We start from the raw sequence: 25,688 nt of genomic DNA on the forward strand, positions 1-25,688 counted from the left end.
TGTATGTGTATGTGTGTATGTGTGTGTGTATGTGTGTGTGTGTATGTGTATGTGTGTGTGTATGTGTATGTGTGTATGTGTGTGTGTATGTGTATGTGTGTGTGTATGTGTATGTGTGTGTGTGTGTATGTGTATGTGTATGTGTATGTGTATGTGTGTGTGTGTGTATGTGTATGTGTTGTGTATGTGTGTATGTGTGTGTGTGTGTATGTGTATGTGTATGTGTATATGTGTGTATGTGTGTGTGTGTGTATGTGTATGTGTATGTGTATGTGTATGTGTGTGTGTGTGTATGTGTATGTGTATGTGTATATGTGTGTATGTGTGTGTGTGTGTATGTGTATGTGTATGTGTATGTGTGTATGTGTGTGTGTGTGTGTTTTCTTTAAGTGTTTGTAAGGGGGGGGGGGCATTGAGCTGTTTATTACACAAACCCCCAAAGTTTTATAATAACGTTTTCTTATTAGTATTAGGTGGATTTTTTATTGTAATTAATTGTAATCTACAGAAGGGATAATTTTGTGTATCATTATTTGGGATATACATCAATTTATCGACCATTGTCTTATCCCTAATTAATTTGTAATTTTACATTCAGGGATCTAAAGGGATAAGACAATGGCCGATAAATTTAAATATAAATCCCCAATAATGATACACAAAATTATCCCTTCTGTAGAATAAAAACGTTTAAACACTCAACTTAATGAAGCAACCAATCACAATTCACTAAAGTTGTTAAGCCAACGAATAAGAAACGTTATTAAAAACTTTGGGGACTAGTGAAATAAACATCGCATTGTCCCCTCTCTCTCTCTCTCTCTCTATGATAATTCACCTAAATACATTACAATTGATAATTTATTCTTTAGTTAAAGTTTCTATTATAAATAAAAAACTTTTTTATTAATTTTTTTTTTCGAACGAAGCTTTTCTATAATAAGGGTCAGTCTGAACGTCTGTCCGTCCGTAACGGACAGATCTATATGTTAATTTAGATATTTTAGAATTGTCCTATCGATTTCAAACTTTGTATGGTGATTCCTTTAGTAGTTAGGTACGATTTAGAAAGTGAAGCAACTCTATAATCACTACCAGAATGTCCGTACGTTCATTTTAAACATGTTTATTTGTCTTACTTTTTTAACTACAAATTTTTTATTTGATTTTTGGTATATTGATTCCTAGGACAACAAAATACAATATACAAGCGAAACAGCTCTATAATCAAGTCCTAAAAATGTTAGTATGTCCATAAACATTATCCTGTATCTCGGTCTAAACGTCCGTCCGTAATGGTTAGCTCTTTTCGTTAATTTAGGCATGTTAGAATTGATTTCAAACTTTGCATGATGATTTCTATAACAGTAAGGTATGATTTAAAATGTGTAGCAACAAATTTTTGTATGATGTAATTATCCTGTTCATCTGATTTTTGGAATAATGATTCCTTAGACAACAAGGTACAATATACTAAGCAAAGCATCTCCAAAATCAAGGCCTAAAAATAAGGTTTGCTTTTTTAGGCAGTTTTGCAACAAATTAATGTACATTTTTTCGATATGATATTTAACTTTTCAATTTTGACACTTTACGAGTGTTAATGTTCGTTTATCCTTCCTTCTGATTTTAGAGCTTTGATTTATTTGGATGTTGTCATCCTTGTTTTTGTGATTCTTTATCGTATCTGAAAATGATGAGCATAGATTCTCAGGAATAAGACCATAGCCGATGAATTGATGAACAAAGAAGGTGTAATTTTGTTAATCATCATTTATCGTCTTATTGTCTTATTCCTTAAGATCCCAGAAATTTTTATCTTCTGGACTTCTGCTACGAAACCAATTAATATCCGCTGGACTAGAACCGGTTCTCAGCTGTCTTTAAAACCACAAAAAAAAATAAGGATGACAACATCTATAAGAAGTGAAGCACAAAAGTTATGGACAAACGGAGAAAGGTAGTTATAGAACAGTTGTTCAGTTGTCATAAGAAAAAAAAAGAGATAAAGCTGAACATAACTCACTTTGTACGTTTGTCCAACCACTATTTTGTGTGCTTTGCTACTTAAAAAAGTTGACATCCAATAGGATAAAAGCGGAGGGAAAAACCAACTATGTCATTGGTTGAAACATTGTACAGATTTTAGGGCATATTTATTTAATTTCTTTCGCATTATAAGCAGGAATCTAGCGGGATAAGACAATATTCGATAAATTGATGTACATCCCCAATGATGATGCACAAAATTACACCTTCTTTGGCGTAAAATTAGTGGTTGAAACATCTAAACACAGAACTTAATAAGCCAACCAAACGTTATTTGGGGACTAGTGTAATAAATAGCCCATTGTTCCCTCTCTCTCTGTATAGATTGTCGCATATCATAGGTTAAAGCTTTTCTTAAGTAAATTATTTCGTGTAAAAATATTCTTCTCTCGTGTAATGTAAACAAGGATGACAACATCCATAAAAGCGAAGCTCTGAAACGGTAGGACAAACGGACATTAACACTTGTATAATGTCAGAACTGAATAATCAGAATGCGAATGTATAAGAGTCAAAGCAAAATTGTAAGTAAATTTGTTGAAAAACTGCTTGATACAGGATAATGTTTATGGACATACTTACATTTTTAGGACTTGATTATAGAGTTGCTTCGCTTATAAAATTGTACTTTGTTGTCCCAGGAATCAGTATACCAAAAATCAGACCAATCGGATAATTAGGTCACATACAAATTTGTTGTTAAAAATGTAAAAAAAATCAACATGTTTAAAATGGACGTACGGACATTCTGGTAATGATTATAGAGTTGCTACGCTTTCTAACTCGTACCTAACTATTACAGGAATCACCATGCAAAACTTGAAATCGATAGGACAATTCTAACATGTCTAAATTAACGAAAAAAGCTATCCGTTACGGACGTACGGACGGACGGGCGGACGGACGGACCGACCCTAATTATAGAAAAGCTTCGCTTTTAAATATATAAAAAGTTAGCTATAAATAGTTGAATTTCATAGGATATAGTTAGCTTTCTAAAAAATATATAATCAAAAACTAAAATGGTTCATATTGCTGCAATGTCAGATGTGCAAAATAAATTAGGGGGAATGCCTTGACTCAAAACAGGCGCAACTCATTACCAGGCACAGTTAGGACGTTTCAGACAAAGGTTTTGCAATCAAAGGGTTGGTTGTCTGATGGGTGTTGATAACCCTAGATATATTATGCAGGGATCTAAAGGGATAAGACAATGGTTAATAATGGTATGTGGATTAAAATTAGTGGTTGAAATGTTTGAACACTGAAATTAATGATCCAACTAATCAAAATTTAATGTAGTTCCCAAAGTTGTTGAGCCCACGAATATGAAAACGTTAGAAAAAAGTTTGGGGACTAGTGTAATAAACAGCCAATTGTCCCCTCTCTCTCTGTATATTATGCCTTAAATAAGAGAGAGGATATTGGGTTGTTTATTACACTATTCCCCAAAGTTTTATAATATTAACGTTTTCGTATTCTTTGGCTCAACAACTTTGGGGACTTTTATTAGGTTAAGTGTCCAAACGTTTCAACCATTAAATGTTTTCCACATAAAGGTTAATTTTGTGTATTATCATTGGGGATGTACATCAATATATCGGCCATTGCCTTATCCCTGATTCCCCCTTAAATAAGTTCTATTGTTAGAAAGAAAATTGTCTTAAATATATTTTGTCTGATGTAACATCAATTCCACAAGATAAAAAAAATTAAAATCGCTGTTTATTACACTAGTCCCCAAAGTTTTATAATAACTTTGGGGACTTTGATGGGATGGTTTATGGAGTTGAGTGTCTAAACGTTACAACCACTAATTGAAATCATCATTGGGGATATATTATTGTATATCAATTTGTCATTGTCTTATCCCTTTAGATCCCTTGAAAAAAATGTCATTTTTTATCAATTCCACATTAATACGATATTTATTTATCGCATCGTATTATAGACAACTGTTCGCGGATATTAAAATGAAAAAATTAAAGTATTCAAACCAGTTTTGTTAGCCTAATAGGGCAAAAGTCTAAGGCTCACAAAACTATGTTAATAATTTTATGATTGTTATTTTGATATACGAGGAGAATTGTCCGTAATACGATGCTATACATGGATTTTTAGTATGACTAAGAACTGGTTCTAATCCAGCGGATATTAAGATTTGGTTATAGAGTTATAGAAAGTTAATATCTGGTGGATTAAAACCACTTCTCAGCCATACTGAAAAATAACATCTATCATCGTATTATATCCAGTTTTCTATGAATATAAAAATGTACAGTCATAAGATTAAAACCTGTATTTTTAGCCGGTGCCTTCAGCATCTTGGAGCTAAAAAAAACTGTTTTTAATCTTGTAATTGTACATTTTATATCCGCGGAAAGCTGTTTATAATACGATGCGAGAAATAACTATTATATACCCCCATCAAAAATTATAACTTCTGTAGATAAATTATTGGTTAAAAAGTTTAAAATACAATGCAAAATAACTATTCAATGTTTATTTTGTAAATCTTTGAAAAAATAATAAAAAAATCTTCGAATTTTTTTTTTATATCTTCCAATTTTTTTTTCAAATGTCGTAAATAATAATACACTAGTCCCTAAACTTTTACAATAACGTTTTCCTATTCGTTGGCTCACAACTTTGGGGACTTTTAATTAATTTTGATTCGTTGCTTCACTAAGTTGAGAGTATAAGCGTTTCAGCCACTAAGTTGAAGCTAAAGACGGGGTAATTTTGTGTAGCATTATTAGGGGTGTACATAAATCTATCGGTCATTGTCTTATTCCTTTAGATCCCTGCTTTATTTAATTCATTAAATGCAAACAACGCGGAAGTCATAACCAACTTTTTTTTACTTTTTTCTTTTCCTTTTTTATAGAAAAGGGAAACTTTTTAAAATAAAATAATCTAAAGGGATAGGACAATGGCCGATGGATTGTTGTACATTCTCATTGATGATACACAAAATTATTTCTTCTGTAGACTACAATTAGTGGTTGAAATGTTTCGACACTTAGTTAATGAACCAGCCAATTAAAATTCAATAGTCCCAAAAGTTGTTAAGCCAACAAATAAGAAAACTTTGGGGACTGGTGTAATAAAAAGCCAAAAGTCCCTAATCTGATGTTGAAAATCAATAATTCCCATGGAGGGGGGGGGGACATTGAACTGAAAATTATACTGGTACCCAAAGTTATTTCTTAGCCTTACATTGAGGGAGAGAGGGATCATTAAATTGTAAATTACACTGGTAACCAAAGTTCTATATACTTGACCATATTATCTTATTCGATGGCTCAAACAGTTTGGGTACTTATTGAATCTTAATTAAAGTTGTAGTGTTTAAACTTTTCATGAAAGAATTTTAATCTACAGAAGGGGTAATCTTAATTATCATCATTGGGGATGTATATCAATTTATCTACCATTGTCTTATCCCTTTAGATCCCTGCTATAAGATACGTAGCTTCTGTATGTATGTCTGTCTGTCTGTCTGTCTGTCTGACTGTCTGTCTGTCTGTCTTTATGTCTGTCTTTCTGTTTGTCTGTCTGTCTGTCTGTCTGTCTGTATGACTGTATGTCTGTATTTCTGTATGTCTGTATGTCTATATGTCTGTCTGTCTGTCTACCCGTCTGTCTGTCCGTATGTCTGTCTGTATGTCCGTCCGTCTGTATGTCTGTCTGTCTGTCAGTCTGTCTGTCAGTCTGTCAGTCTGTCAGTCTGTCAGTCTGTCAGTCTGTCTGTCCGTCTGTCTGTCTGTCTGTCTATCTGTCCATCCGTGTGTATGTCTGTCTGTCTGTCTGTCTGTCCGTCTGTATGTCTGTCTGTCTGTCTGTCTGTCTGTCTGTCTGTCTGTCTGTCTGTATGTATGTCTGTATGTCTGTATGTCTGTATGTATGTCTGTATGTCTGTCTGTGTGTCTGTCTATCTGTCTATCTATCCGTCTGTCTGTCTGTCTGTCTTTCTTTCTGTCTGTCTGTCTGTCTGTCTGTCTGTCTGTCTTTCTTTCTTTCTTTCTTTCTTTCTTTCTTTCTGTCTGTCTGTCTGTCTGTCTGTCTTTCTGTCTGTCTGTCCGTCCGTTTTTCTTCTGTCTGTCTGTCCGTCTGTCTGTCTGTCTATCCGGGATGGAGAGGACAATGGATCGTAAATTACTCTGGTACCCAAAGTTTTATACTAACTTATTTGTTGGCTTAAAAACTTTGGGTACTTTTATTGAATTATGATTGTTTAGTTGTGTCCAAATTTAGATAATTTTGAGATAACTTTGTTTATCATCATTGGGAATGTATATTATTTTATCGTCTACTGTCTTATCCCTGCAGATCCTTGTAAATATTTGTTTAAATTGAAAAACAGAACAAAAATTCCAAACAAAAGGAAAATAAATTAAAAAGACAAAAATTTTGTCGAAAGCGAAGCTTTTCTATGATTAGGACCATTCCGTCCTTCCGTACGTCTGTAACGGTTAGCTCTTTTTGTTGATTTAGACATTTTCAAATTGTCTTATCAATCCTAAACTTTGAACGATGATTCCTATAACAATTAGGTACCATTTAGGAAGCATAGCAACTCTATAATCGTTACCAGAAAGTCCGTACGTCCTTTTAAAACATGCTTATTTTATTTTAACTTTTTGATAACAACTTTTTGTATGATATTATTATTATATTTATATGATTTTTGGCAGAGAGAGGGGGGACAATGGGCTGTTTATTACACTAGTCCCCAAAGTTTTATAAAAAAAGGTTTTCTTGTTAGTTGGCTCAACAACTTTAGTGAATTTTGATTGGTTGGTTAAATGTTCAAACGTTTCAAACACTGATTTTACGCTACACAGGGGTTAATTTTGTGTATCGTCATTGGGGATGTACATTAATTTAATGGCCATTGTCTTATCTCTTTAGATCCCTGGATTTTTGGATTATTAAACTGGTTTTGGCGGGAACGCATAGCTTTTTGTTAATCTCGAATTTACCTGTTTTTTTCAAGGTACAATCTATTTTTTTTAATCATACGAATATGCATTTTTAAACAAGTAAAATTAAAAGTCTAAAAGGGATCTAAGATAATGTTATTATAAAACTTTGGGACGAGTGTAAATAAAAACAGCCCAATCCTAATTACATTATAAACTTAATTTCTAGAACAATAAGGCACACAAAAATAATATAATTATTTTCTTATTGAGAAAACTTTAAAACTATTAAAAGAATTATAGAGTTTCAAATTGATAGGACAATTCTAACATGATTAAATTACCGATCAGGCCTATATATTACGGACATACTAACATAATTATATAAAAAGCTTTGCTTTTATAAAGATACTAACGTTTTAACGGATAATAAATATGAAAATATTTTACAGTATGGCTTCGAAACTAATTGCTATCCGCTGGATTAGAACTGATTCTCAGCCATATTGAAAAATCATGTATAGCATCGTATTACAGACAGTTTTCCACCCATATTAAAATTAAAATCATAACATTAATACCAGTTTTGTTTGACTGGAACTTTGGCCCCTTAGTGTAACAAAACTGGTTTTATTATAGTAATTAATCATTGTTATCTCGTTGAAAGCTGTCTATAATACGATGCGTTAAATAACTATTAAATTAAAAAGTTTAAATCTATCTAATCGATATATTATTACTTGGATGTTGCACCAGATTTTCATGTACCCTGATAAAGTGATACTCGCAGCTGGCTAAAATAACGCTAACCCCATCCAATCAGCAGGGACTTCAAGGGATAAGACAATGAGTTGATAGACAAAATTACCCTTTCCAAGACTAAAATCATTGGTTGTAAAGTTTAAGCACTAAAAGAACTTAGTAATAGTGTCTGACTGATTATGACGTAACAAAAAAAATAGCCAATGAGAGGCCGTTATTGACCAATGGTAAAATTTATAGTGGCCTCTCATTGGCTAATTTTTTTGTTACGTCATAATCAGTCAGACACTATTACTGTGTTCGCACTAAAATTTAATAAAAGTACCCAAAGTTTTCTGCCAATGAATACAATTTTGGGTACCAGTAAAATTTAAAATCTAATATCCCCTCCATCGCTGGAAATCAGGTATCTAAAGGGATAAGACAATGGCCGATAAATTGATGTACATCCCCCATGATGATTTACAGAAAAACACACACCCCATCCCCCCATAATGGACTGACGGAGGTTCCAGGACAACGCAGAAGTCCCAAACGTCGGAGTGGACAAACGCAGGAGTGTTGAAATATTAATTTGATTAAGTATTTCTATACAGATTAGGTTAGGTTAAGTTATGAATAAACAAATAAGAACCCCCGCAGGGGTAAGGCATTTAAAAAAACCTATAAGATGGTCTAAGATAGGTTAGGTTAGGTTAAGTGTCCACTCCGACGTTTGGGACTCCTGCGTTTGTCGTAGGACCCTGACGGACAAACAAAGTGAATTATATAGAGTAGCCTCGCTACTGAAAACCCTCCTCTAATCCAGGTAGGGAGGGGACATTGGGCTGTTTATTATACTAGTCCCCAAAGTTTTACAATAACATTGTCTTATTCGTTAGATTGACAACTTTTTAAAAATTTTGGTTCATTCATTAAGTTGAGTGTCAAAACGTTTCAATCACTAATTGTAATCTATAGAAGGGGTAATTTTAAGTATCATCATTGGGAGTGTATATCAATTTATCGGCCATTATCTTATCCCTTTAGATCTCAGCCTCTAATATAATCTCTAAAAAGTAATAATTTTTATTGGTGGTGACTTTTATACCCCAATTTTCTTGATATTTTCCAATAAAACAAGGATGTCAACAGCCATAAGTAGAGAAGCTTAAAAATTATGAATGGATATCCGGAAAAAAATCACTATAAAGCAGTGTCATACAATAAACATTAAACTTGATAAAATAGGGAAATCACGAAACCTGTAAAATCGCGCAACCTTTAGGATCGGTCTAGCACCCCAAATAACAGACAGATGGACTAAACAAAATATAGACTTTATGGGCATATGTCATAGGAATCTTCACTAAAAATTTCAGATGTCTATCTTGAATAGGAGCCGAGAAAATCATGTTTCCCCTTAAATGTTTCAGACATACATACGAACATTTCAAATTATCAAGTAGCTTCGCTACTAAAAATGATATTACTCAGGGAGGGAGGGGACATTGGGCTGTTTATTACACTAGTCCCAAAAGTTTTATAATGATATTTTCTAATATCTTGGCTTAACATCTTTGGGGGTTTTTATTGAATTTTAATTAAGTTGAGTGTCCAAATGTTTTAACCACTAATTTTAATATAGAGAAGGGGTAATTATGTGTATCTTTAATGGGGAGGTACATCAATTTATCAACCAATGTCTTATCCCTTTAGATCCTTGGGTGTTACTTATCTGTATCCGTTTGTGTTTGTGTGTTTCAAATATATTAAAGATTGTGATTGGTAGATTATTTTTATAATTGTTGGGAGATTTTTTGTAAAATAATTAAATACAACAGATTTTTTAACTACTATATAAGATTTTAGTAGATGAACTCCTAGCAACAAGGGGCTATGTATTCAAAGGAAAATAGCCTAAAACCCACAGACAAAAAACTTACTGCTTTTTATATAACTAGCGGCTTCGCCCCTAGCCTCTAGGGGCTTTGCCCCAAGAGGTGATACAAAAAATTAAGGCGAAATTCGTTAAAGGACCAAGGAAATCTTAAGCAAAAAAAAAAAAAAATTGGGGGGGATTTTTTTGTTTTTGGGGGGTTGGGGGTGTCCCACCCCCCAAGAAAATAGCTTAAAACCACCACAGGACCAATAGGTATATACCCTGAAGAGTAGAATCCGATCGGTTCAGTGGTTACTGACATCTTAAGGGACAGACAGACAGACAGACAGACGGACAGACGGACAGACGGACAGACGGACAGACGGACAGACAGACATCGTTCTACTTTGTAATATAGATGAGAATCTGCTCATAAATTATTTTTTTTTAAAGCGAGGCTTTTCTATAGGGTCAATCTGTCCGTATGTCCGTACGTAACATATAACTCTTTTAGTAAGACATGTTAGAATTGTCCTATTGATTTTAAACTTTCCTGTAACAGTTATGTATGACATAGAAAGCGTAGCAACTCAATAATCTTTTTTAAAAAGTCTGTACGTCCATTAAAAACATGCTGGTTTTTAACTTTTTTAACAACAAATTTGTATGCATAATTAATATACTAAGCATTTAAATTTTGGAATATTGATTTCTCGGACAATAATATTATAATCAAAACAGATATTGTCCATACTTAATCAATTTTATAATAATAAATTTAAATTTTTGCTGAGACAAATAACTTAATATTCTGTTTATTCAGTTCTGACACTCTATAAGTATTATTGTTCTTTTGTCCTACCGTTTTTGCTTTTAAGGATGTTGTCATCAATAATACAAAGTAGCTTGATGTCTATCTGTTCGTCCGTCCGTTTGTCCGTCTGTCACTTAAGATCTCGGTAACCACAGAAGCGATCGGATTCTACTCTGCAGGGTATATACCTATTGGTCCTGTGGTGGTTTTAAGCTATTTTCTTGGGGGGTGGGACACCCCCCCCCCCAATTTACCAATATAATAATTGGTTAAAAAATTGGGCACTACTAACTTGAAACAAATCAATCAAATTTTGAGCCGACGAACAAGATAACTTGATTATAAAACTTTGGGTACCAGTGTAATTTACGGCCCAATATTCCCTCCCTCCATGGCTAGGGCCATATTTTCAAAACATTTGCTGCATTGACGAAACACCCAAAAATATTTTAGTTAAAATTTCTTAAGAAATATTTTCCGATAAATAAATTCTATTATTCTAATTAAACAGTACATAGATAAATAGATAGATAGATAGATAGATAGATAGATAGATAAATAGATAGATAGATAGATAGATATATAGATAGATAGATAGATAGATAGATAGATAAATAGACAGATATATAGATAGATTGATTGATTTATAAATAGATATATAGATAGATAGATAGATAGATAGATAGAAAGATAGATAGACAGACAGTCAGATAGATAGACAGATAGATAGATAGATAGTAAGATAGATAGACAGCCAGTCACATAGATAGACAGATAGATAGATTGATAGAACAGTTAGTATAATATAACTTTTTTAGATCAAATGAAAACAATTTGAAAATGACAATATGTATTTGGTTAAAACACTGCTTTCTGATTGTTTTAAATTGAAATACTGCTTTCTGATTGGTTAGAATGAAATACTGCTTTCTGATTGGTTCAGATTGAAACACTGTCTTCTGATTGGACAAGAAGAATTACTGCTGCAAGAATACAGTTCTTTAATTGGTCAGAACTAAACAACTTGCTTGTGATTGGTTAAGAAACTCAAATACTGCCCTCTGATTGGCCAAGGATATCTAATTCAAACTCGTGATTGGTTGAGAAAACATCAATGTAGATAATCCCGCGCCTCTGATTGGCCACAAGAAATCTGATGGACGGAAGAAGTCCAAACTCCAGAAACAATAATACTTTACCCAGAGAAAGGTCGACGGTAAGTAATTTATAATATTACCAAGGATAAATTTGTTCATAGATTCATAATATATCCTTATAAAAAGTAACAGGATGTTTGTCTGTTTGTCTGTACCAAATGATCTTGCTAACCACTGAACCGATATGGTTCTTCTTAACAGGGTAGCTTCTCATAGGACATAGGGAGGATTATAACTTGTTTGGGAGAGGGTACCGCCACTGTTCCAAGATATATCACCCCTAGAAAACAAATTGGCCCAAATAAAAAAAGGTTTTAACTAAAACAAAAATATGATTCATGGTGAGTCCTCTAGTAATTTGGTACAATTTAGAAGGCATAGCAACTCTATAATTATTACCAGAATGTTCGTACGTTTATTTTAAACATGTTTATTTTTAACAGTAAATTTTAATGTGATATCAATTTTCGACCTTAAAAATGTAAGTATGTTCTGAAACATTATATTGGATTTAATTAGTTTTTTTAAATGAATTTACTTACAATATTGTTTTATCTTTTATGCCTTTATATTATGATTATTAAGTTCAGAAACTCTACAATTAATAAAGTTTGTTTGTCCTACCAATTCTTAGCTTCACTTTTATAGATGTTGTCATCCTTTTTTTAAATTTAGGTAAACTTCACAGATTGTACAACAGCTGAGAGCTCTCCTTTGGACAGGGGAGGGCCAGGGGTGGGTGGGGACCCAGGGGCTCCAGGTCCAATTCTATTTCATTAAATATACTGGCAGTTGCGTCGCGAAAGCCTAAAATGTCACATGTGACGTCATAAAGATACATCTAAAAAGGGAGGATGAGAAGAGAATTGGGAAACCCCCAAAAAACCACAAAAAAGAGATGGATTTTTATGACGTCACACCTGACATTTTAGGCTTTCTCGTTGTGCCCCTATTACCTAGGGGCTCTATATTCAAAGGAATATTGAATGTCAGAAAAGTAGCCTAGAAACATACCCAAAAATTAAAAAAATTCACTAGAGACTGTGAATGGCATCTAGGAGCTCTGTATTTAAAGGAGATCAAAATAGCCTAAAACCCTAATATGGCTTAAATCTAAAAAAAAAAATATTCTAAAACCATCCTATGGCTTAAATCTAAAAACAAAAATAGCCTAAACCATCACAGTTCCTATATGAAACTTTCCTTGAAATGAGAACTTAATCAGTTCAGTAGTTAATGAAATCTTAATCTTCAGACAAAGAAAAAGACTACTACTTTATATAATAGGATATAGATCAAGTCCATATAATCAAAATTCATAAAATTCAAGTTCCTAAAGACATACTATATATTATATAATTCAAGTTTCTATAATCATAATTCATATAATTCAGTTCATTACATTCATGAATAAATATTTTTACAAAATTAAGTCATCTGCCTAAAAAGCAATTTAAATCACATTTTGATAAAGAACTGACAGATGCCTACTTATATTTAATTAACGAGACACTTTACATTTCATGAAGTGTATTTATTGAATCTAATATGAACAGTAGAGTTGCCTTTGGCAGAATTCTCCTTCAATTTTAAGTTATCATCTAGAGAAGCCAGAGTATCATCTGCTTGTAATGGGATGTGATACTCTTTAGGGCAATAGAAAATAGTAATCTTACACTTTGATTGCATGTACTTTGATTGTCTGGGAGTCCTGACTGTGCATAGTAATGAGTTGTGCCTGTTCATGGGCCAAAGCATTCCCTTCTCATCTCACTATGTATAATAATTTCCAGACAGTAGGTACCATTTTTTACTTCTCTAGTATGACACATTACGAGAACAGACACAAACCTGACATCAAACAGGCATTCTATTCTAGCACGACAGGTGCTGGTTTACTTTTATTGTGATGTAGAGATAGTTTTGTAGAGCAAGGAACTTTCTATCATTTTCTAAGTGTAGCTTTCTCTTCAATTATCACTAATTGGCTGTCATTACTTTTATATACACTAGCTCCGTTGAATCCCAAGACCCATTTTTATTTGTCCAATTTCTATGTTAGTTCAAGTCTCTATAAATATTTGAGAATATTTTGAAAATTTGTGATTTCTCTTGGGAGGTCCACCCCCCCCCCAAAAAAAAAAAAATAGTCATAAACCTTCCCAGGACCTATGAGAAGTTACCCTGTTAAGGAGAACCCTATTGGTTCAGTGGTTAGAGAGATCCTTTGGTACAGACAAACAAACAGTTCAAATAACAGACGTCCTGTTACTTTATTATAAGGATATAAGGATAATGCTTGATCAAGATATAAGCTGCATTGATCTTGCTAGAAAAGGGCTGTGCCTTACTGAACTATAATCTATGCTAAAACCGTGATAGTAAGTAATAGAATTGCATATATGAGGAGGTGAAGGAGGGGGAGAGGAAAGTATGCTGAAACAGTGGGAGAACATGCACAGACCCCCAGAACCAGGTTTAACAATATTAATTAACACCCATTAGACGACCAACCTTTTGATGGCAAATATTTGTCTGAAACTTTAAATGCACAGGGTAATAATAATAGGTCCTAGGAAAAATGCAGGAGTGGACAAACCACGGAGTGGGAACTTAACCTAACCTAACCTATTTTAAACTATCTTATAGGTTTTTAAAATGCATAACCACTGCTTATTTGTATATTCATATCTTAACCTAACCTAACCTGTATAGAAATACTTGATTAATTCAAAATTTTAACACTCATGTGTTTGTCCACTCCAACGGTTGGGACGTTTGGGACATAGCATTGCATGATTTCTATAATCTTTTGATTTTTAAAGATTTAATCAGCTGATTAGATATTAGATTAAGGTCATCTGGATATTGTAATTGTATCATAAACTCTATGTATCAGACCTTCCAATCTTAAGACAATTCAAAGTGAGACCCGTCTAATCTAAACTAATGAGACAGCGTAAAGAGGCACCAAAAAAATAAAGTCATACAATAAAGTTGACCAATGAGAGGCCAGTATACACTGCAATTGACCAATCATAAAATGTATACTGGCCTCTCATTGGTTATTTTATCATATGATGTTCTTTTTTTGGTGCCACTTTATGCTGTCTCTAAACTTATACGTTTCCAAATTTAGGACGGTCCATCCCAACGTCTGGACCATTACTCGCCAAACAATATCAAGGTTTAAACAAACAACCCTCATCATCTCAAACTTCTTTACTAGCTCCAACACACAGACAGGCAGGCCAACAATCAATCAACAAATCAATCAATCGATCAAAATCAATCAAGGTCAAAAAAGGTGAATGTGGGTTAATAATATATTTTAAAACCCATAGCCAAAATTCTGTTCATGCCCTTGAAACTCTAAAGTGATAAGACAATTGTGAATAAATTGATGTAAATCCCGAATGATATGTAAGTCCCCAAAGTTGTAGCACTAATGAATAAGAAAATGTCATTACATGACTTTGAGGACTTTGACGTTATTATAAACTTTGGGGACTAATGTAATAAACAGCCAATTGTCCCCTCCCTCTCTCTCTGCTTGAAACTAGCCAAACTGAATGTTAACATAAATTATGTGGCGTTATCCTCTTTTCAATATACCCCCCCCCCCCCCCAACTAAATGACTAAGTTACGCTAGGCTAGGTTAGGTTATATGGCTAGGGGGCCGATCACCCGCCAGGGGTGGTTTTTCCTGTGGGGGGGGGGGGGGTATAAAAATTGTCAAATTTTGATAAAAATTTCCTAATAGGATAATACCAATTATGTAAACACACTTGAAGTGTTTATGTGATAATAATATCAGAGAGAGAGACGGGACAATGGGCTGTTTATTACACTAGTCCCCAAAGTTTTATAATAACTGTTTTCTTATTCGTTGGCTACACAATTATAGGGACTTTAGTGAATTTTGATTAATTGTTTCATTAAGTTGAGTGTTCAAACATTTCCACCACTAATTTTAATTTACAGAAGTGGTAATTTTGTGTATCATCATTAGGGATGTAAATCGATTTATCTGCCATTATCTTATCCCTTTAGATCATATTATAAACAGCTTTCCGCGGATTTAAAAATGTTCAATCATAATATTTTTTTAGCCCCGAGATTCAGAATGCACGGGCTAAAAAAATGGTTTTAATCTTATAGCTGTACTTTTCTATAGAAAATTAGATCTCGGGGGCTATAAGAAGCTTCACTGTAAAGGAGGACCATATCTGTTCAGCGGTTAGCGAGATCCTTCTTTACAAACAGACAAACAACAATCATTTTACTTTATTAAATATTAGCGGCTACGCCCCAAGAGGCTTCTAGGTGCACTTTAGGAGGGGGGAGTCGAATTTGTTAACACAATTTCTTATTTTAGATTTTAATGAAAAGAAAAAGTAAAAAAAATTGTTTTGAGTCATGCTTCTTAAAATTATATAAAAATGTAAAATTTTTCTGTTTAACTTGAAATATCTGTAAAAAGCCTAGAATAATAAACAATTTTTAGCTGTGGCTTTTTTTATTATAAACAGAAATTTCACAGCAAAGCTTTTAGAGCTTTTGCATGTAACAAGGCCAATTTAAAAAAAAAAGTAACAGGATGTCTATGTGTATCTGTGTTTGTCTGTCTGTCTGTTTGTACCAAAGGATCTTGCTAACCACTGAACCAATACGGTTCTCCCTCACAATGTAGCTTCTCATATGCCCTGGGAAGGTTTACAACTGTTTATGGAACAGAATACCACTTCTAAAATCACCCCCAAAAACCCCACCCCCTTGATTTTCTGTAGCTGTGTTTAAGGCTTTAGGAAAATTGGGATAGGTGTCACCACTTTTGGCCTGCTTGCTTATTCTATTGACTTCATAGTAGAGGGAAAGTAACCCCCTAGAAAAGAGTATTTCCTGACGTCAATATAATAGGTAGGCCAACAGCAGTGACATCTACCCCTATTTTGCTAGGGCACTATAGACAGCTACATTTTTTACTTTTTCTTTTTGAATTAAAATCGGAAAAAAGGGGTAGGAGCAACCTTTACCCTTTACCAGAGGCTTCCACTAATTAGTGAATAAAGAATTTGATCCAAAAAATAATCAATAAATTGATTGACTGATTGATTGCTTGCTATCCAGAGAGATACCAGGAGATGGAGTGTAATCAGTTCAAATCAAACAAAGGAAACACCTAGATTTTAATCATACTGGCCTATCATTGGTCAATTAAAACGTATACTGGCCCATTATTGGTCAACTAAAATAAATACTGGCCTACCATTGGTCAATTAAAATGTATACTTGCCTACCGATGGTCATTTAAAATGCTTACTGGCCTTTGATTAGTCAATTGAAATGTATACTGGCCCGTCATTGGTCAATTAAAATGTAATCTGGTCATTGGTCATTTGTATTGTATGACATTTCCTCTCTTTGTCTTTTTGGGTACAAGTTTCTGTACCAGTGTATTTTACATGTCTTCTCCCTCATCTAGGGAATGGAAATTTTAATAGTGGGGAAATTGAATTAAATTTTTGGGGAAAGGAAACCTAGATTTATTGATTGATTAGTCATAGTTTCTTAGAGTTTGGACCTGGAGTAGGTTGAGACATTTTTGTATAGCCACTAGGGCCATCAAGCTCCACGCCCAAGTACATTGTGACTTGACCCGCTATTTCATGAGAGCTGCTTAATATTACCTCACCCTCGCTGAGTATGGCAGGTGTCCCAAATTAAGTCACCATAATGAATGACGCTCTCCGCAGAGGAGCTTGGGATAAGGGTAGTACTGATATTATATACACAAATATTGAGTATCCAAACTTACTTAATAATCTCCTTCTGACACAACCAGGGGAAGAACAACCTAGAAATTAAATCTGGATACAAAAAAAATTCAGGAAGTGATGAATTTCCCTTTGAAACCCAAGAGGGGGAGTGACCCTAGGAGACCCAGTGAGGTCTGGTTAGGTGAGATAGATAGATAGATAGATAGATAGATAGATAGATAGATAGATAGATAGATAGATAGATAGATAGATAGATAGATAGATAGATAGATAGATAGATAGATAGATAGATAGATAGATAGATAGATAGATAGATAGATAGATAGATAGATAGATAGATAGATAGATAGATAGATAGATAGATAGATAGATAGATAGATAGATAGATAGATAGATAGATAGATAGATAGATAGATAGATAGATAGATAGATAGATAGATAGATAGATAGATAGATAGATAGATAGATAGATAGATAGATAGTGTATATTAACTTGTGAAAGAGTAGAAGTATTGAAGTTTACTTAAGGTAAAACTTTTCTTTTCAATTGAAGACTTTTCAGTCTGTTCTTAGCCTAACTACCCCAGGGAGGGAGGGGACAATGGACTGTTTATTACACTAGTCCCCAAAGTTTTATATGACTGTTTTCTAATTCTTTGGCTCAACAACTTTGGGGACTTTTATCTAATTTTGATTAGTTGGATTATTCAGTTGAGTGTCCAAACGTTTCAATCATTAATTGTAATCTACGGAAGGGGTAATACTGTGTATCATCAATTTATCGGCCATTGTCTTATCCCTTTATATCCCTGTTATTCACTATTAGGGGGGGAGCCTCAGCTTTTGACCAGGCTCAAGAAGTACAGAAACCGGATCAAAATAAACAGGGGTATAAAAGGATAACACAAAATCAGATAAATTAATTTACATCCCCAATAAATATTCACAAAATTACCCATTCTGTAGAATTAGATTTTGAAACATTTTTACATCCAGCTTATTTAACCAACCAATCAAAATTCACTAAAGTCCTCAAAGTTTTTAGGGAAACGTGATTATAGAACTTTGAGGACTAGTGTAAAACAAAGCTCAATGTCTACTTCCTACCTGATAATATATCTTATTATATATCTGTGGTTGATTGTTAACTAGTGACACCCAATTGTTGGGGACAACCGTTTAAGGCTGAGATTAAAACCCATCACCTCCCCAAAAATGAGTAAACCAAACAATTTTTGAGACTAAAATTGAACAAACCTGGATGACCCTTTTTTTATTTATTATTAGTAGCTACTCACTTAATGGCTTGTAGGGGCATTTGAAGTAGGGGAGTCTACGCCACCCCTCCCTATTTTAGCTCTAAAAAGAATATCAATTTTTGGGGGAGGGGAAATGTTTTTTAGGGGCAATTTCTTTTTGTAGGGTAGTGGTACCCTACATCAAAATTGTAATAAACCTTCCCAGGACCTATGAGAAGCTACACTGTAAAGGAGAACCCTACAAGTTCATTAGTTAACAATATCCTTTGGTACAGACAGACAGACGCAGATCCTGTTACTTTTATGTGTTGGTTTTATGGTCAGTTTTCTATATGTAAACATGACCCAATCTACCACTAGGTAGTATCCTAAAGATTTAGCAAATTTTTTATATTTTTATCTATGGAAAATAAGGACAATTATGTCTGTATGTTTGTCTATCTGTCTTCCTGTCTGTATGTTTGTCTGCTTGTCTGTTTGTTTGTCTGTCTGTTTGTCTGTCTGTTTGTCTGTCTATATGTCTGTTTGTTTGTCTGTCTGTCTGATGATTTTTCTGTCTGTCTATACTTTTCGACCACTAATTTCAATCTATTATCAAAGTTGTCATTTTTTAGTTTGTTAGTATGTACCTCATTAGTTGGTCGATCAAATTGAAGGGAGGGGATGGAGGGTATCGTTATTTTAGCCAGATTTAACCATCACTTTATCAGAGTACATGAAAATCTGATGTAACATCCAAGAAATAATATATCGATTTATGAAACAGCCAAATTTATAGGTATCTAAAGGGATAAGACAATTCCCGAGAAATTGATGTACATCCCCAATGATTATACGTACATGAAAATACCCCCGAGTGGTTGAAACTTTTGAACAATCAAATTCATGTACCAATAAGTCCACAAAATTGCTAAGCCAAAGAATAAGAGAACGTTATTGTAAAACTTTGGGGACTAGTGTAATAAACAGCCCATTGTCCCCTCTATCTCTCTCTTCAAATTTGCGTTTATTGTGTTGAAATGTTTAAACACTTCTTACATCTAGCAACTTTTCAACAAATATATTTTAGACATTGTTATTTATCGCAACGTATTCTAGACAATTTTCCGCGGATAGAAAAATGAAAAAAATACAGTTTAGTTGGCCCCTAGGAGTTAAAACTAAAATTGTACCCAAAGTTTTATAAACAAGTTCTCATTTGAATTAGCTTAAAAACTTTGGGTACATCCCTAATTCTGGTAAACAAAATTTTCCCTTCTTTAAATTAATATTAAAGGTTGAAAAATTTGGCCATTACTGGTTTATACCAACCAATCTGAAGGCTTTAAGCAAACTAATGCAGCTTATACCAATCACGAAATTAATTCGAAAAAAGTTACGACACCTATACGTGGTTTTCAGCTGTCGTTGGGTGGGGGGGGGGGCAACACATCGTAATTTTGACGACCTTTCCATTTGCCCCCCAAATATTATTTTAGATTTATTTCGCTTGTTGGTTATACCTTATTCCTGAAACAAATGAGACTTTGTAGAGCTATTGGGTACCAGTGTAATTTTCAATGTCCTCTTGATGTACATCCCCAATGATGGTCCACAAAATTACCCCTTGTATAGATTACAATTAGTTGTTGGAACGTTTGAACACTCAACTTATAAATAAACCAACCAATCAAAGTTGTTAAGCCAACAAAAAAGAAGACATTATTACAAAACTTTGGGGACTAGTGTAATTTACAGTCCAATATCCCCTCCCTCTCTGATATATTACATTTTCAGGGATAAGACAACGGTAAATAAATTGATGTACATCCCCAATAATGATACTCAAAATTACCCCTTCTGTAGATTACAATTAGTGATTGTAATGTTTGGACATTAAACTAAATGAACCAACCAATCAAAATCAATCTTCAAGCTTGTTATGTCAACAAATAAGAAAACATTATTATAAAACTTTGGGGACTAGTGTAATAAACAGTCCAATGTCCCCTCCCTTCCTGAAGTACTATGGGCAACATTCTATTTGACATGCTTAGGTTAAAGCCAGTGGGAAGAGTGCCAACAATATCAGAGAAGAGAGAGAGGGGACAATGGGCTGTTTATTACACTAGTCCCCAAAGTTTTGTAATAACATTTTCTTATTCGTTTGCTCTACAACTTTAGTGACTTAAGTGGATTTTGATTGTTTCATTAAGTTTAGTGTTAAAAGCACTAATTTTATTCTACAAAAGGGTTTATTTTGTGTTTCATCATTGGGGATGTACATCAATTTATCGGCCATTGTCTTATCCATTTAGATCTCTGCATAAATATGGCGTTGTTACAAAAGATCTCATAAACAAAAAAAAACCTATTGGACAAAAGATCAACTTACAGAAAATTTTCCACGAATATTAAGATAAAAATAATAAAATTGATACCAGTTTTGTTATTCTGGGCCTTCGGCCTCACGGGGCTTATAAAACTGGTTTTAATCTTATAATCTTTTTAATCTAATATCCGTGGAAAGCTGTCTATAATATGTTGCTATAAATAACTATTACTGGGAAAGGTATATCAATTTATCATCCATTGTCTTATCCCTTTAGATCCCAAATATAAACATATAAACCTAGAGGGGAAGGCGACATTGGACTAATATTACACTGGTACCCAAAGTTTTATCTTCTTGGTTGTCTAAAAACTTTGGGTACTTTTAAACCAGACATAAACCCAGAAGGTACCCAAAGGTTTTATAATCACTTTTTCTTTATGGTTGTCTAAAACTTTGGGTACTTTAAATTGTGGGGTAATTTGGTTTATCATTATTGGGGAAGGTATGTATATCAATTTATCATCTATTGTCTTATCCCTTTAGATCCCAGAGATGGGGAGGCGACATTGGACTAAAATTACACTGGTACCCAAAGTTTTATAACCCTATTATCTTATTGGTTGACCAAAAACTTTGGGTACTTTTATTGAATTTTAATTGGTTGGTTCCAGGCTAGCAGTGCCCAAACTTTTTAACCATTACTTTTAATATACAGATGGGGTAAACCATTACTGGTCCCCAAAGTATTACAATAACGTTTTCTTTTTCTTCGCTCAACAACTTTGGGAACTTTTTATCGAATTTGATCGGTTGGTTATTATGTTGAGTGTCTTAACGTTTCAACCACCCATATTAATCTACAGAAGTGTATAATCATTGGGGATGTATATCAATTTATCATCCATTGTCTTATCCCTTTAGATCCCTGGGATAAACAGTTGTCTAATACTTGGCATTGTGGGCAGCCAAAAATATTCTCACTCAGGGATCTTAAGGGATAAGACAATGGACGATAAATTGATTCACACTCCCTCCAAGTTATGTTTTATCATACAAACAGACAGACATATAGACAGACAAACAGACATACAAACAGACAGACAAACAGACAGACAAACAGACAGACAAACAGACAGACAAACAGACAAACAGACAAACAAACAGACTGACAAATAGACAGACAAATAGACAGACAAACAGACAGACTAACAGATAGACAAACAGACAGACAAACAGACAGACAAACAGATAGACAAACAGACAGACAAACAGACTGACAAACAGACAGACAAACAGACAGAAAAACAGACAGACAAACTGACAGATAAACAGACTGACAAACAAACTGACAAACAGACAGACAAACTGACAGACAAACTGACAGACAAACAGACAGACAAACAGACAGACAAACTGACAGACAAACTGATAGACAAACAGACAGACAAACAGACAGACAAACTGACAGACAAACAGACAGACAAACAGACAGACAAACAGACAGACAAACAGACAGACAAACAGACAGACAAACAGACAGACAAACAGACAGACAAACAGACAGACAAACAGACAAACAAACAGATGACAAACAGGCAGACAGACAAAAAGACATACAGACAGACAAACAAACAGACAAACAGACAGATACACAGACAGACAAACAGACAGACAAACAGACAGACAAACAGACAGACAAACAGACAGACAAACAGACAGACAAACAGACAGACAAACAGACAGACAAACAGCAGACAAACAGACAGACAGACAGACAAACAGACATACAAAGAGATAGACAAAGAGACAGACAAACAAACAGACAAACAGACAGAAAAACAGACAGACAAACAGACAAACATACAGACAAACATGCAGACAAACATACAGACAGGTAGACAAACATACAGACAAACAGTCTACATACAGACAGACAAACAGACAGACAAAAAGACAGACAAAAAGACAGACAGACAAACAGACAGAAAACAGACAGAAAACAGACAGAAAACAGACAGAAAACAGACAGAAAACAGACAGAAAACAGACAGAAAACAGACAGAAAACAGACAGACAAATAGACAGAAAAACAGACAGACAAATAGACAGACAAACAGACAGACAAACAGACAGAAAAACAGACAGACAAACAGACAGACAAACCAAATTTGATAAAAACAATGTAATGTAATAATAAACCAAATTTCCCCAAAAGTATTGGTTGAAAAGTCTGGAACCAACCAGGGAAAATGTAATAAAAATACCCAAGATAATTGGGTTATAAAACTTTGGGTACCAGTATAATTTACAGTAGTCCAATGTCCCCTCCCTCCCTCCGTGGTAGGGTTGATACCAAATAAATATTTACATTACTCATTTGATGTATACACAGGGGTCTCAAGGAATAAGACAATGGCAGATAAATTGATGTACATTCCCAATGATTATACACTTATGTAGATTACAATTAGTGGTTGAAACGTTTGGACACTCAACATAATAACCCAACCAATCAAATTCCCCAAAGTTGTTGAGCTAACGAATAAGAAAACATTTTTGTAATACTTTGGGGACTAGTGGAATAAAAAGTGCGATCTAAAGAGATAAGACAATGGCAGATAAATGGATGTACATTCCCAGTGATAATAAACAAAATAATGACTTCATTTCTATTCCTCCTTATTCTATGATTTATATGCTATTGTCTTATCTCTTTAGATCGTACTTTTAATTCCACTAGTCCCCAAAGTATTACAATAACATTTTTTTGTCTTTCGCTCAACAACTTTGGGGACTTAATCAAATTTGATTGGTTGGTTTATTATGTTGAGTATCGAAAGGTTTCAACCACTAGTTGTAATCATAGAATAAGGAGGAATAGAAATGAAAACCCTAAATATTTCTTGGAAATTTGAAGGAATCTTTGACTTGCGCAGTAAAGACAATAATGATAAAGTACAAATCACAATGACTAGTTGGACAAAACTAGAAAAGTTTAATTTGTATCAACATCTAATATAAGAAACATAAGAGCGCAACTTAGTTTTATAATATGAATACTGAGACCAATATTTTTTTGTAAATTTTTTTACATAATTATTTTTTTAAGGCTTAATATGCACATTAAATTCATTTTTAATCCATTGAGAATAGGGAAGAGGAAGCTGGATTCTTGGCTACATGGCTTTTAGTAAATCATTGGAAAAGAAATTTATTTTAAATATTTTTTTCTGAATAATTACTGAAATCATGTTATTTACTAACAGCCTTGTAGCCGTTTTGGTCTTTCAAAAGTTCCAATTTTACTTCAGGCTAGCCAGGCAGAATCTTCTACCTGGATTCTATTCTATACTTTATCTTCTTTGATATAAATGGATATTTATTCCCAATGATTATACACAAAATCATCCCTTCTGTAGATTACAATTAGTGATTGAAATGTTTGGACACTCAACGTAATAAACCAACCAATCAAATTCCCAAAAGTTGTTGAGCCAACGAACAAGAAAACATGTTTGTAATACTTTGGGGACTAGTGTCAAAAAGCCCAATGTCCCTTTCCTCCCTGAAGAAATTGCCCTTATAAGCCCAGCTTCTGAAATAACAGTGAATTGATATACAGTAAAATATTAATTTACATCTTATATTTGAATTGATTTTAAGATCTGTTAATCATTATCTTGAAATAGCTTATAGTGCCTAATAAAATATGACGTCATACAATATCAATGACCAATAATGGGCCAGTATACATTTCACCATCAGTCAATAAAAACTAATACTTAATCATTGGTTATTTATATTGTATAACATCATTTTATTAGACACTATTGACTGCTTCAACTTGCTATATATACAAGTACAAGTCTGTCTGATCTCGCTAACCACTGAACCAATATGGTTCCTTTCTCATTACAATGAATCTTGTTATAGGTCCAAGGAAAATCTTAAATTATTGGGGGGGGGGGGGAGTTTACAGAAATTGCCCCTGAAAAATTAACTCTGTTTAACCCTTAACGGTCAAGGGGGGGGGGGGCGTTGAACGCCCCCTCATCCGGTTTTTTCTATGTCATTTTCTGTGTGTGAAAGATAAAGAGCCCAAACTGCGTGACTTTTTAAGTTTGGGTATGACACATAACTGGGAGCTGGAATTTTTTGAATATCTCCATCCTGGCGGGCACAGGATGCCAGCAAACCTGGCAGGGTCATCCAGGTAAAGAGCAAAAATGTTTTTTTTGACTTAAACAAAGCATTTTATCTTGCCAAAATACTAAAATATCCTCTAGTAGTACATCCTCATATGAAATACAGGTGTTCAAGTCAATTTCAGGTTCCAGGTATGATCCAGCAGGTCCTGATCCTCCAGGTCTCCAGAAATCTTTAAAAGGCTCCTGTGGTCTCAATTTTTTACTTAGAGACTTCAAATTTTAAACTTAAGCTTTTTTTACATGACTACATAACGTTTTAAATTTTTTTTAAGATCCGCCGCCGTTTTCCCGCCGACCGCGGACCGCGGCGGCTGGCAGCTGCCAAGTACAGCTGTGGCCACTGAAATTTATATTTTGACATTTCAAATATAAAATTTACATAAAGATAAACATTTTCTGCAAAAAAATTGTTCTTATAGCTTCAAAAATAAGAAAATTACAACCGTTTGAAATTTTTAGGTAAAAAAGGACCTAAAAACAAAGGTTGTTAAATAAAAGGGTGAAGGAAGCGAAAATTGACTTTGACTTTCTTAAGGTCGGAAATTCATCATAACACAG

At 33.9% G+C, this 25,688-nt stretch overlaps 1 protein-coding gene across 3 annotated transcripts in view; it reads left to right on the forward strand.

Moving 5' to 3' along the window:
• The window catches only part of LOC145307444 (band 7 protein AGAP004871-like), a 111,065-nt gene that overhangs the window by 40,150 nt on the left and 45,227 nt on the right, over positions 1-25,688 (forward strand). The window contains exon 1 of one of the 3 annotated variants that reach the window (XM_080149889.1): positions 17,465-17,530. The exons of the other annotated variants lie outside the window; for them this stretch is intronic. Coding sequence (XP_080006015.1) covers positions 17,467-17,530 — 64 coding nt within the window. The 5' untranslated portion in view covers positions 17,465-17,466. Of the gene's footprint in view, positions 1-17,464; positions 17,531-25,688 lie in introns of those variants that run through there. 3 annotated transcript variants of the gene reach the window in all.

This window comes from Acartia tonsa, chromosome 15, assembly GCF_053477335.1.
Source record: "Acartia tonsa isolate MP-2025a chromosome 15, ASM5347733v1, whole genome shotgun sequence".
Taxonomy (NCBI): domain Eukaryota; kingdom Metazoa; phylum Arthropoda; class Copepoda; order Calanoida; family Acartiidae; genus Acartia; species Acartia tonsa.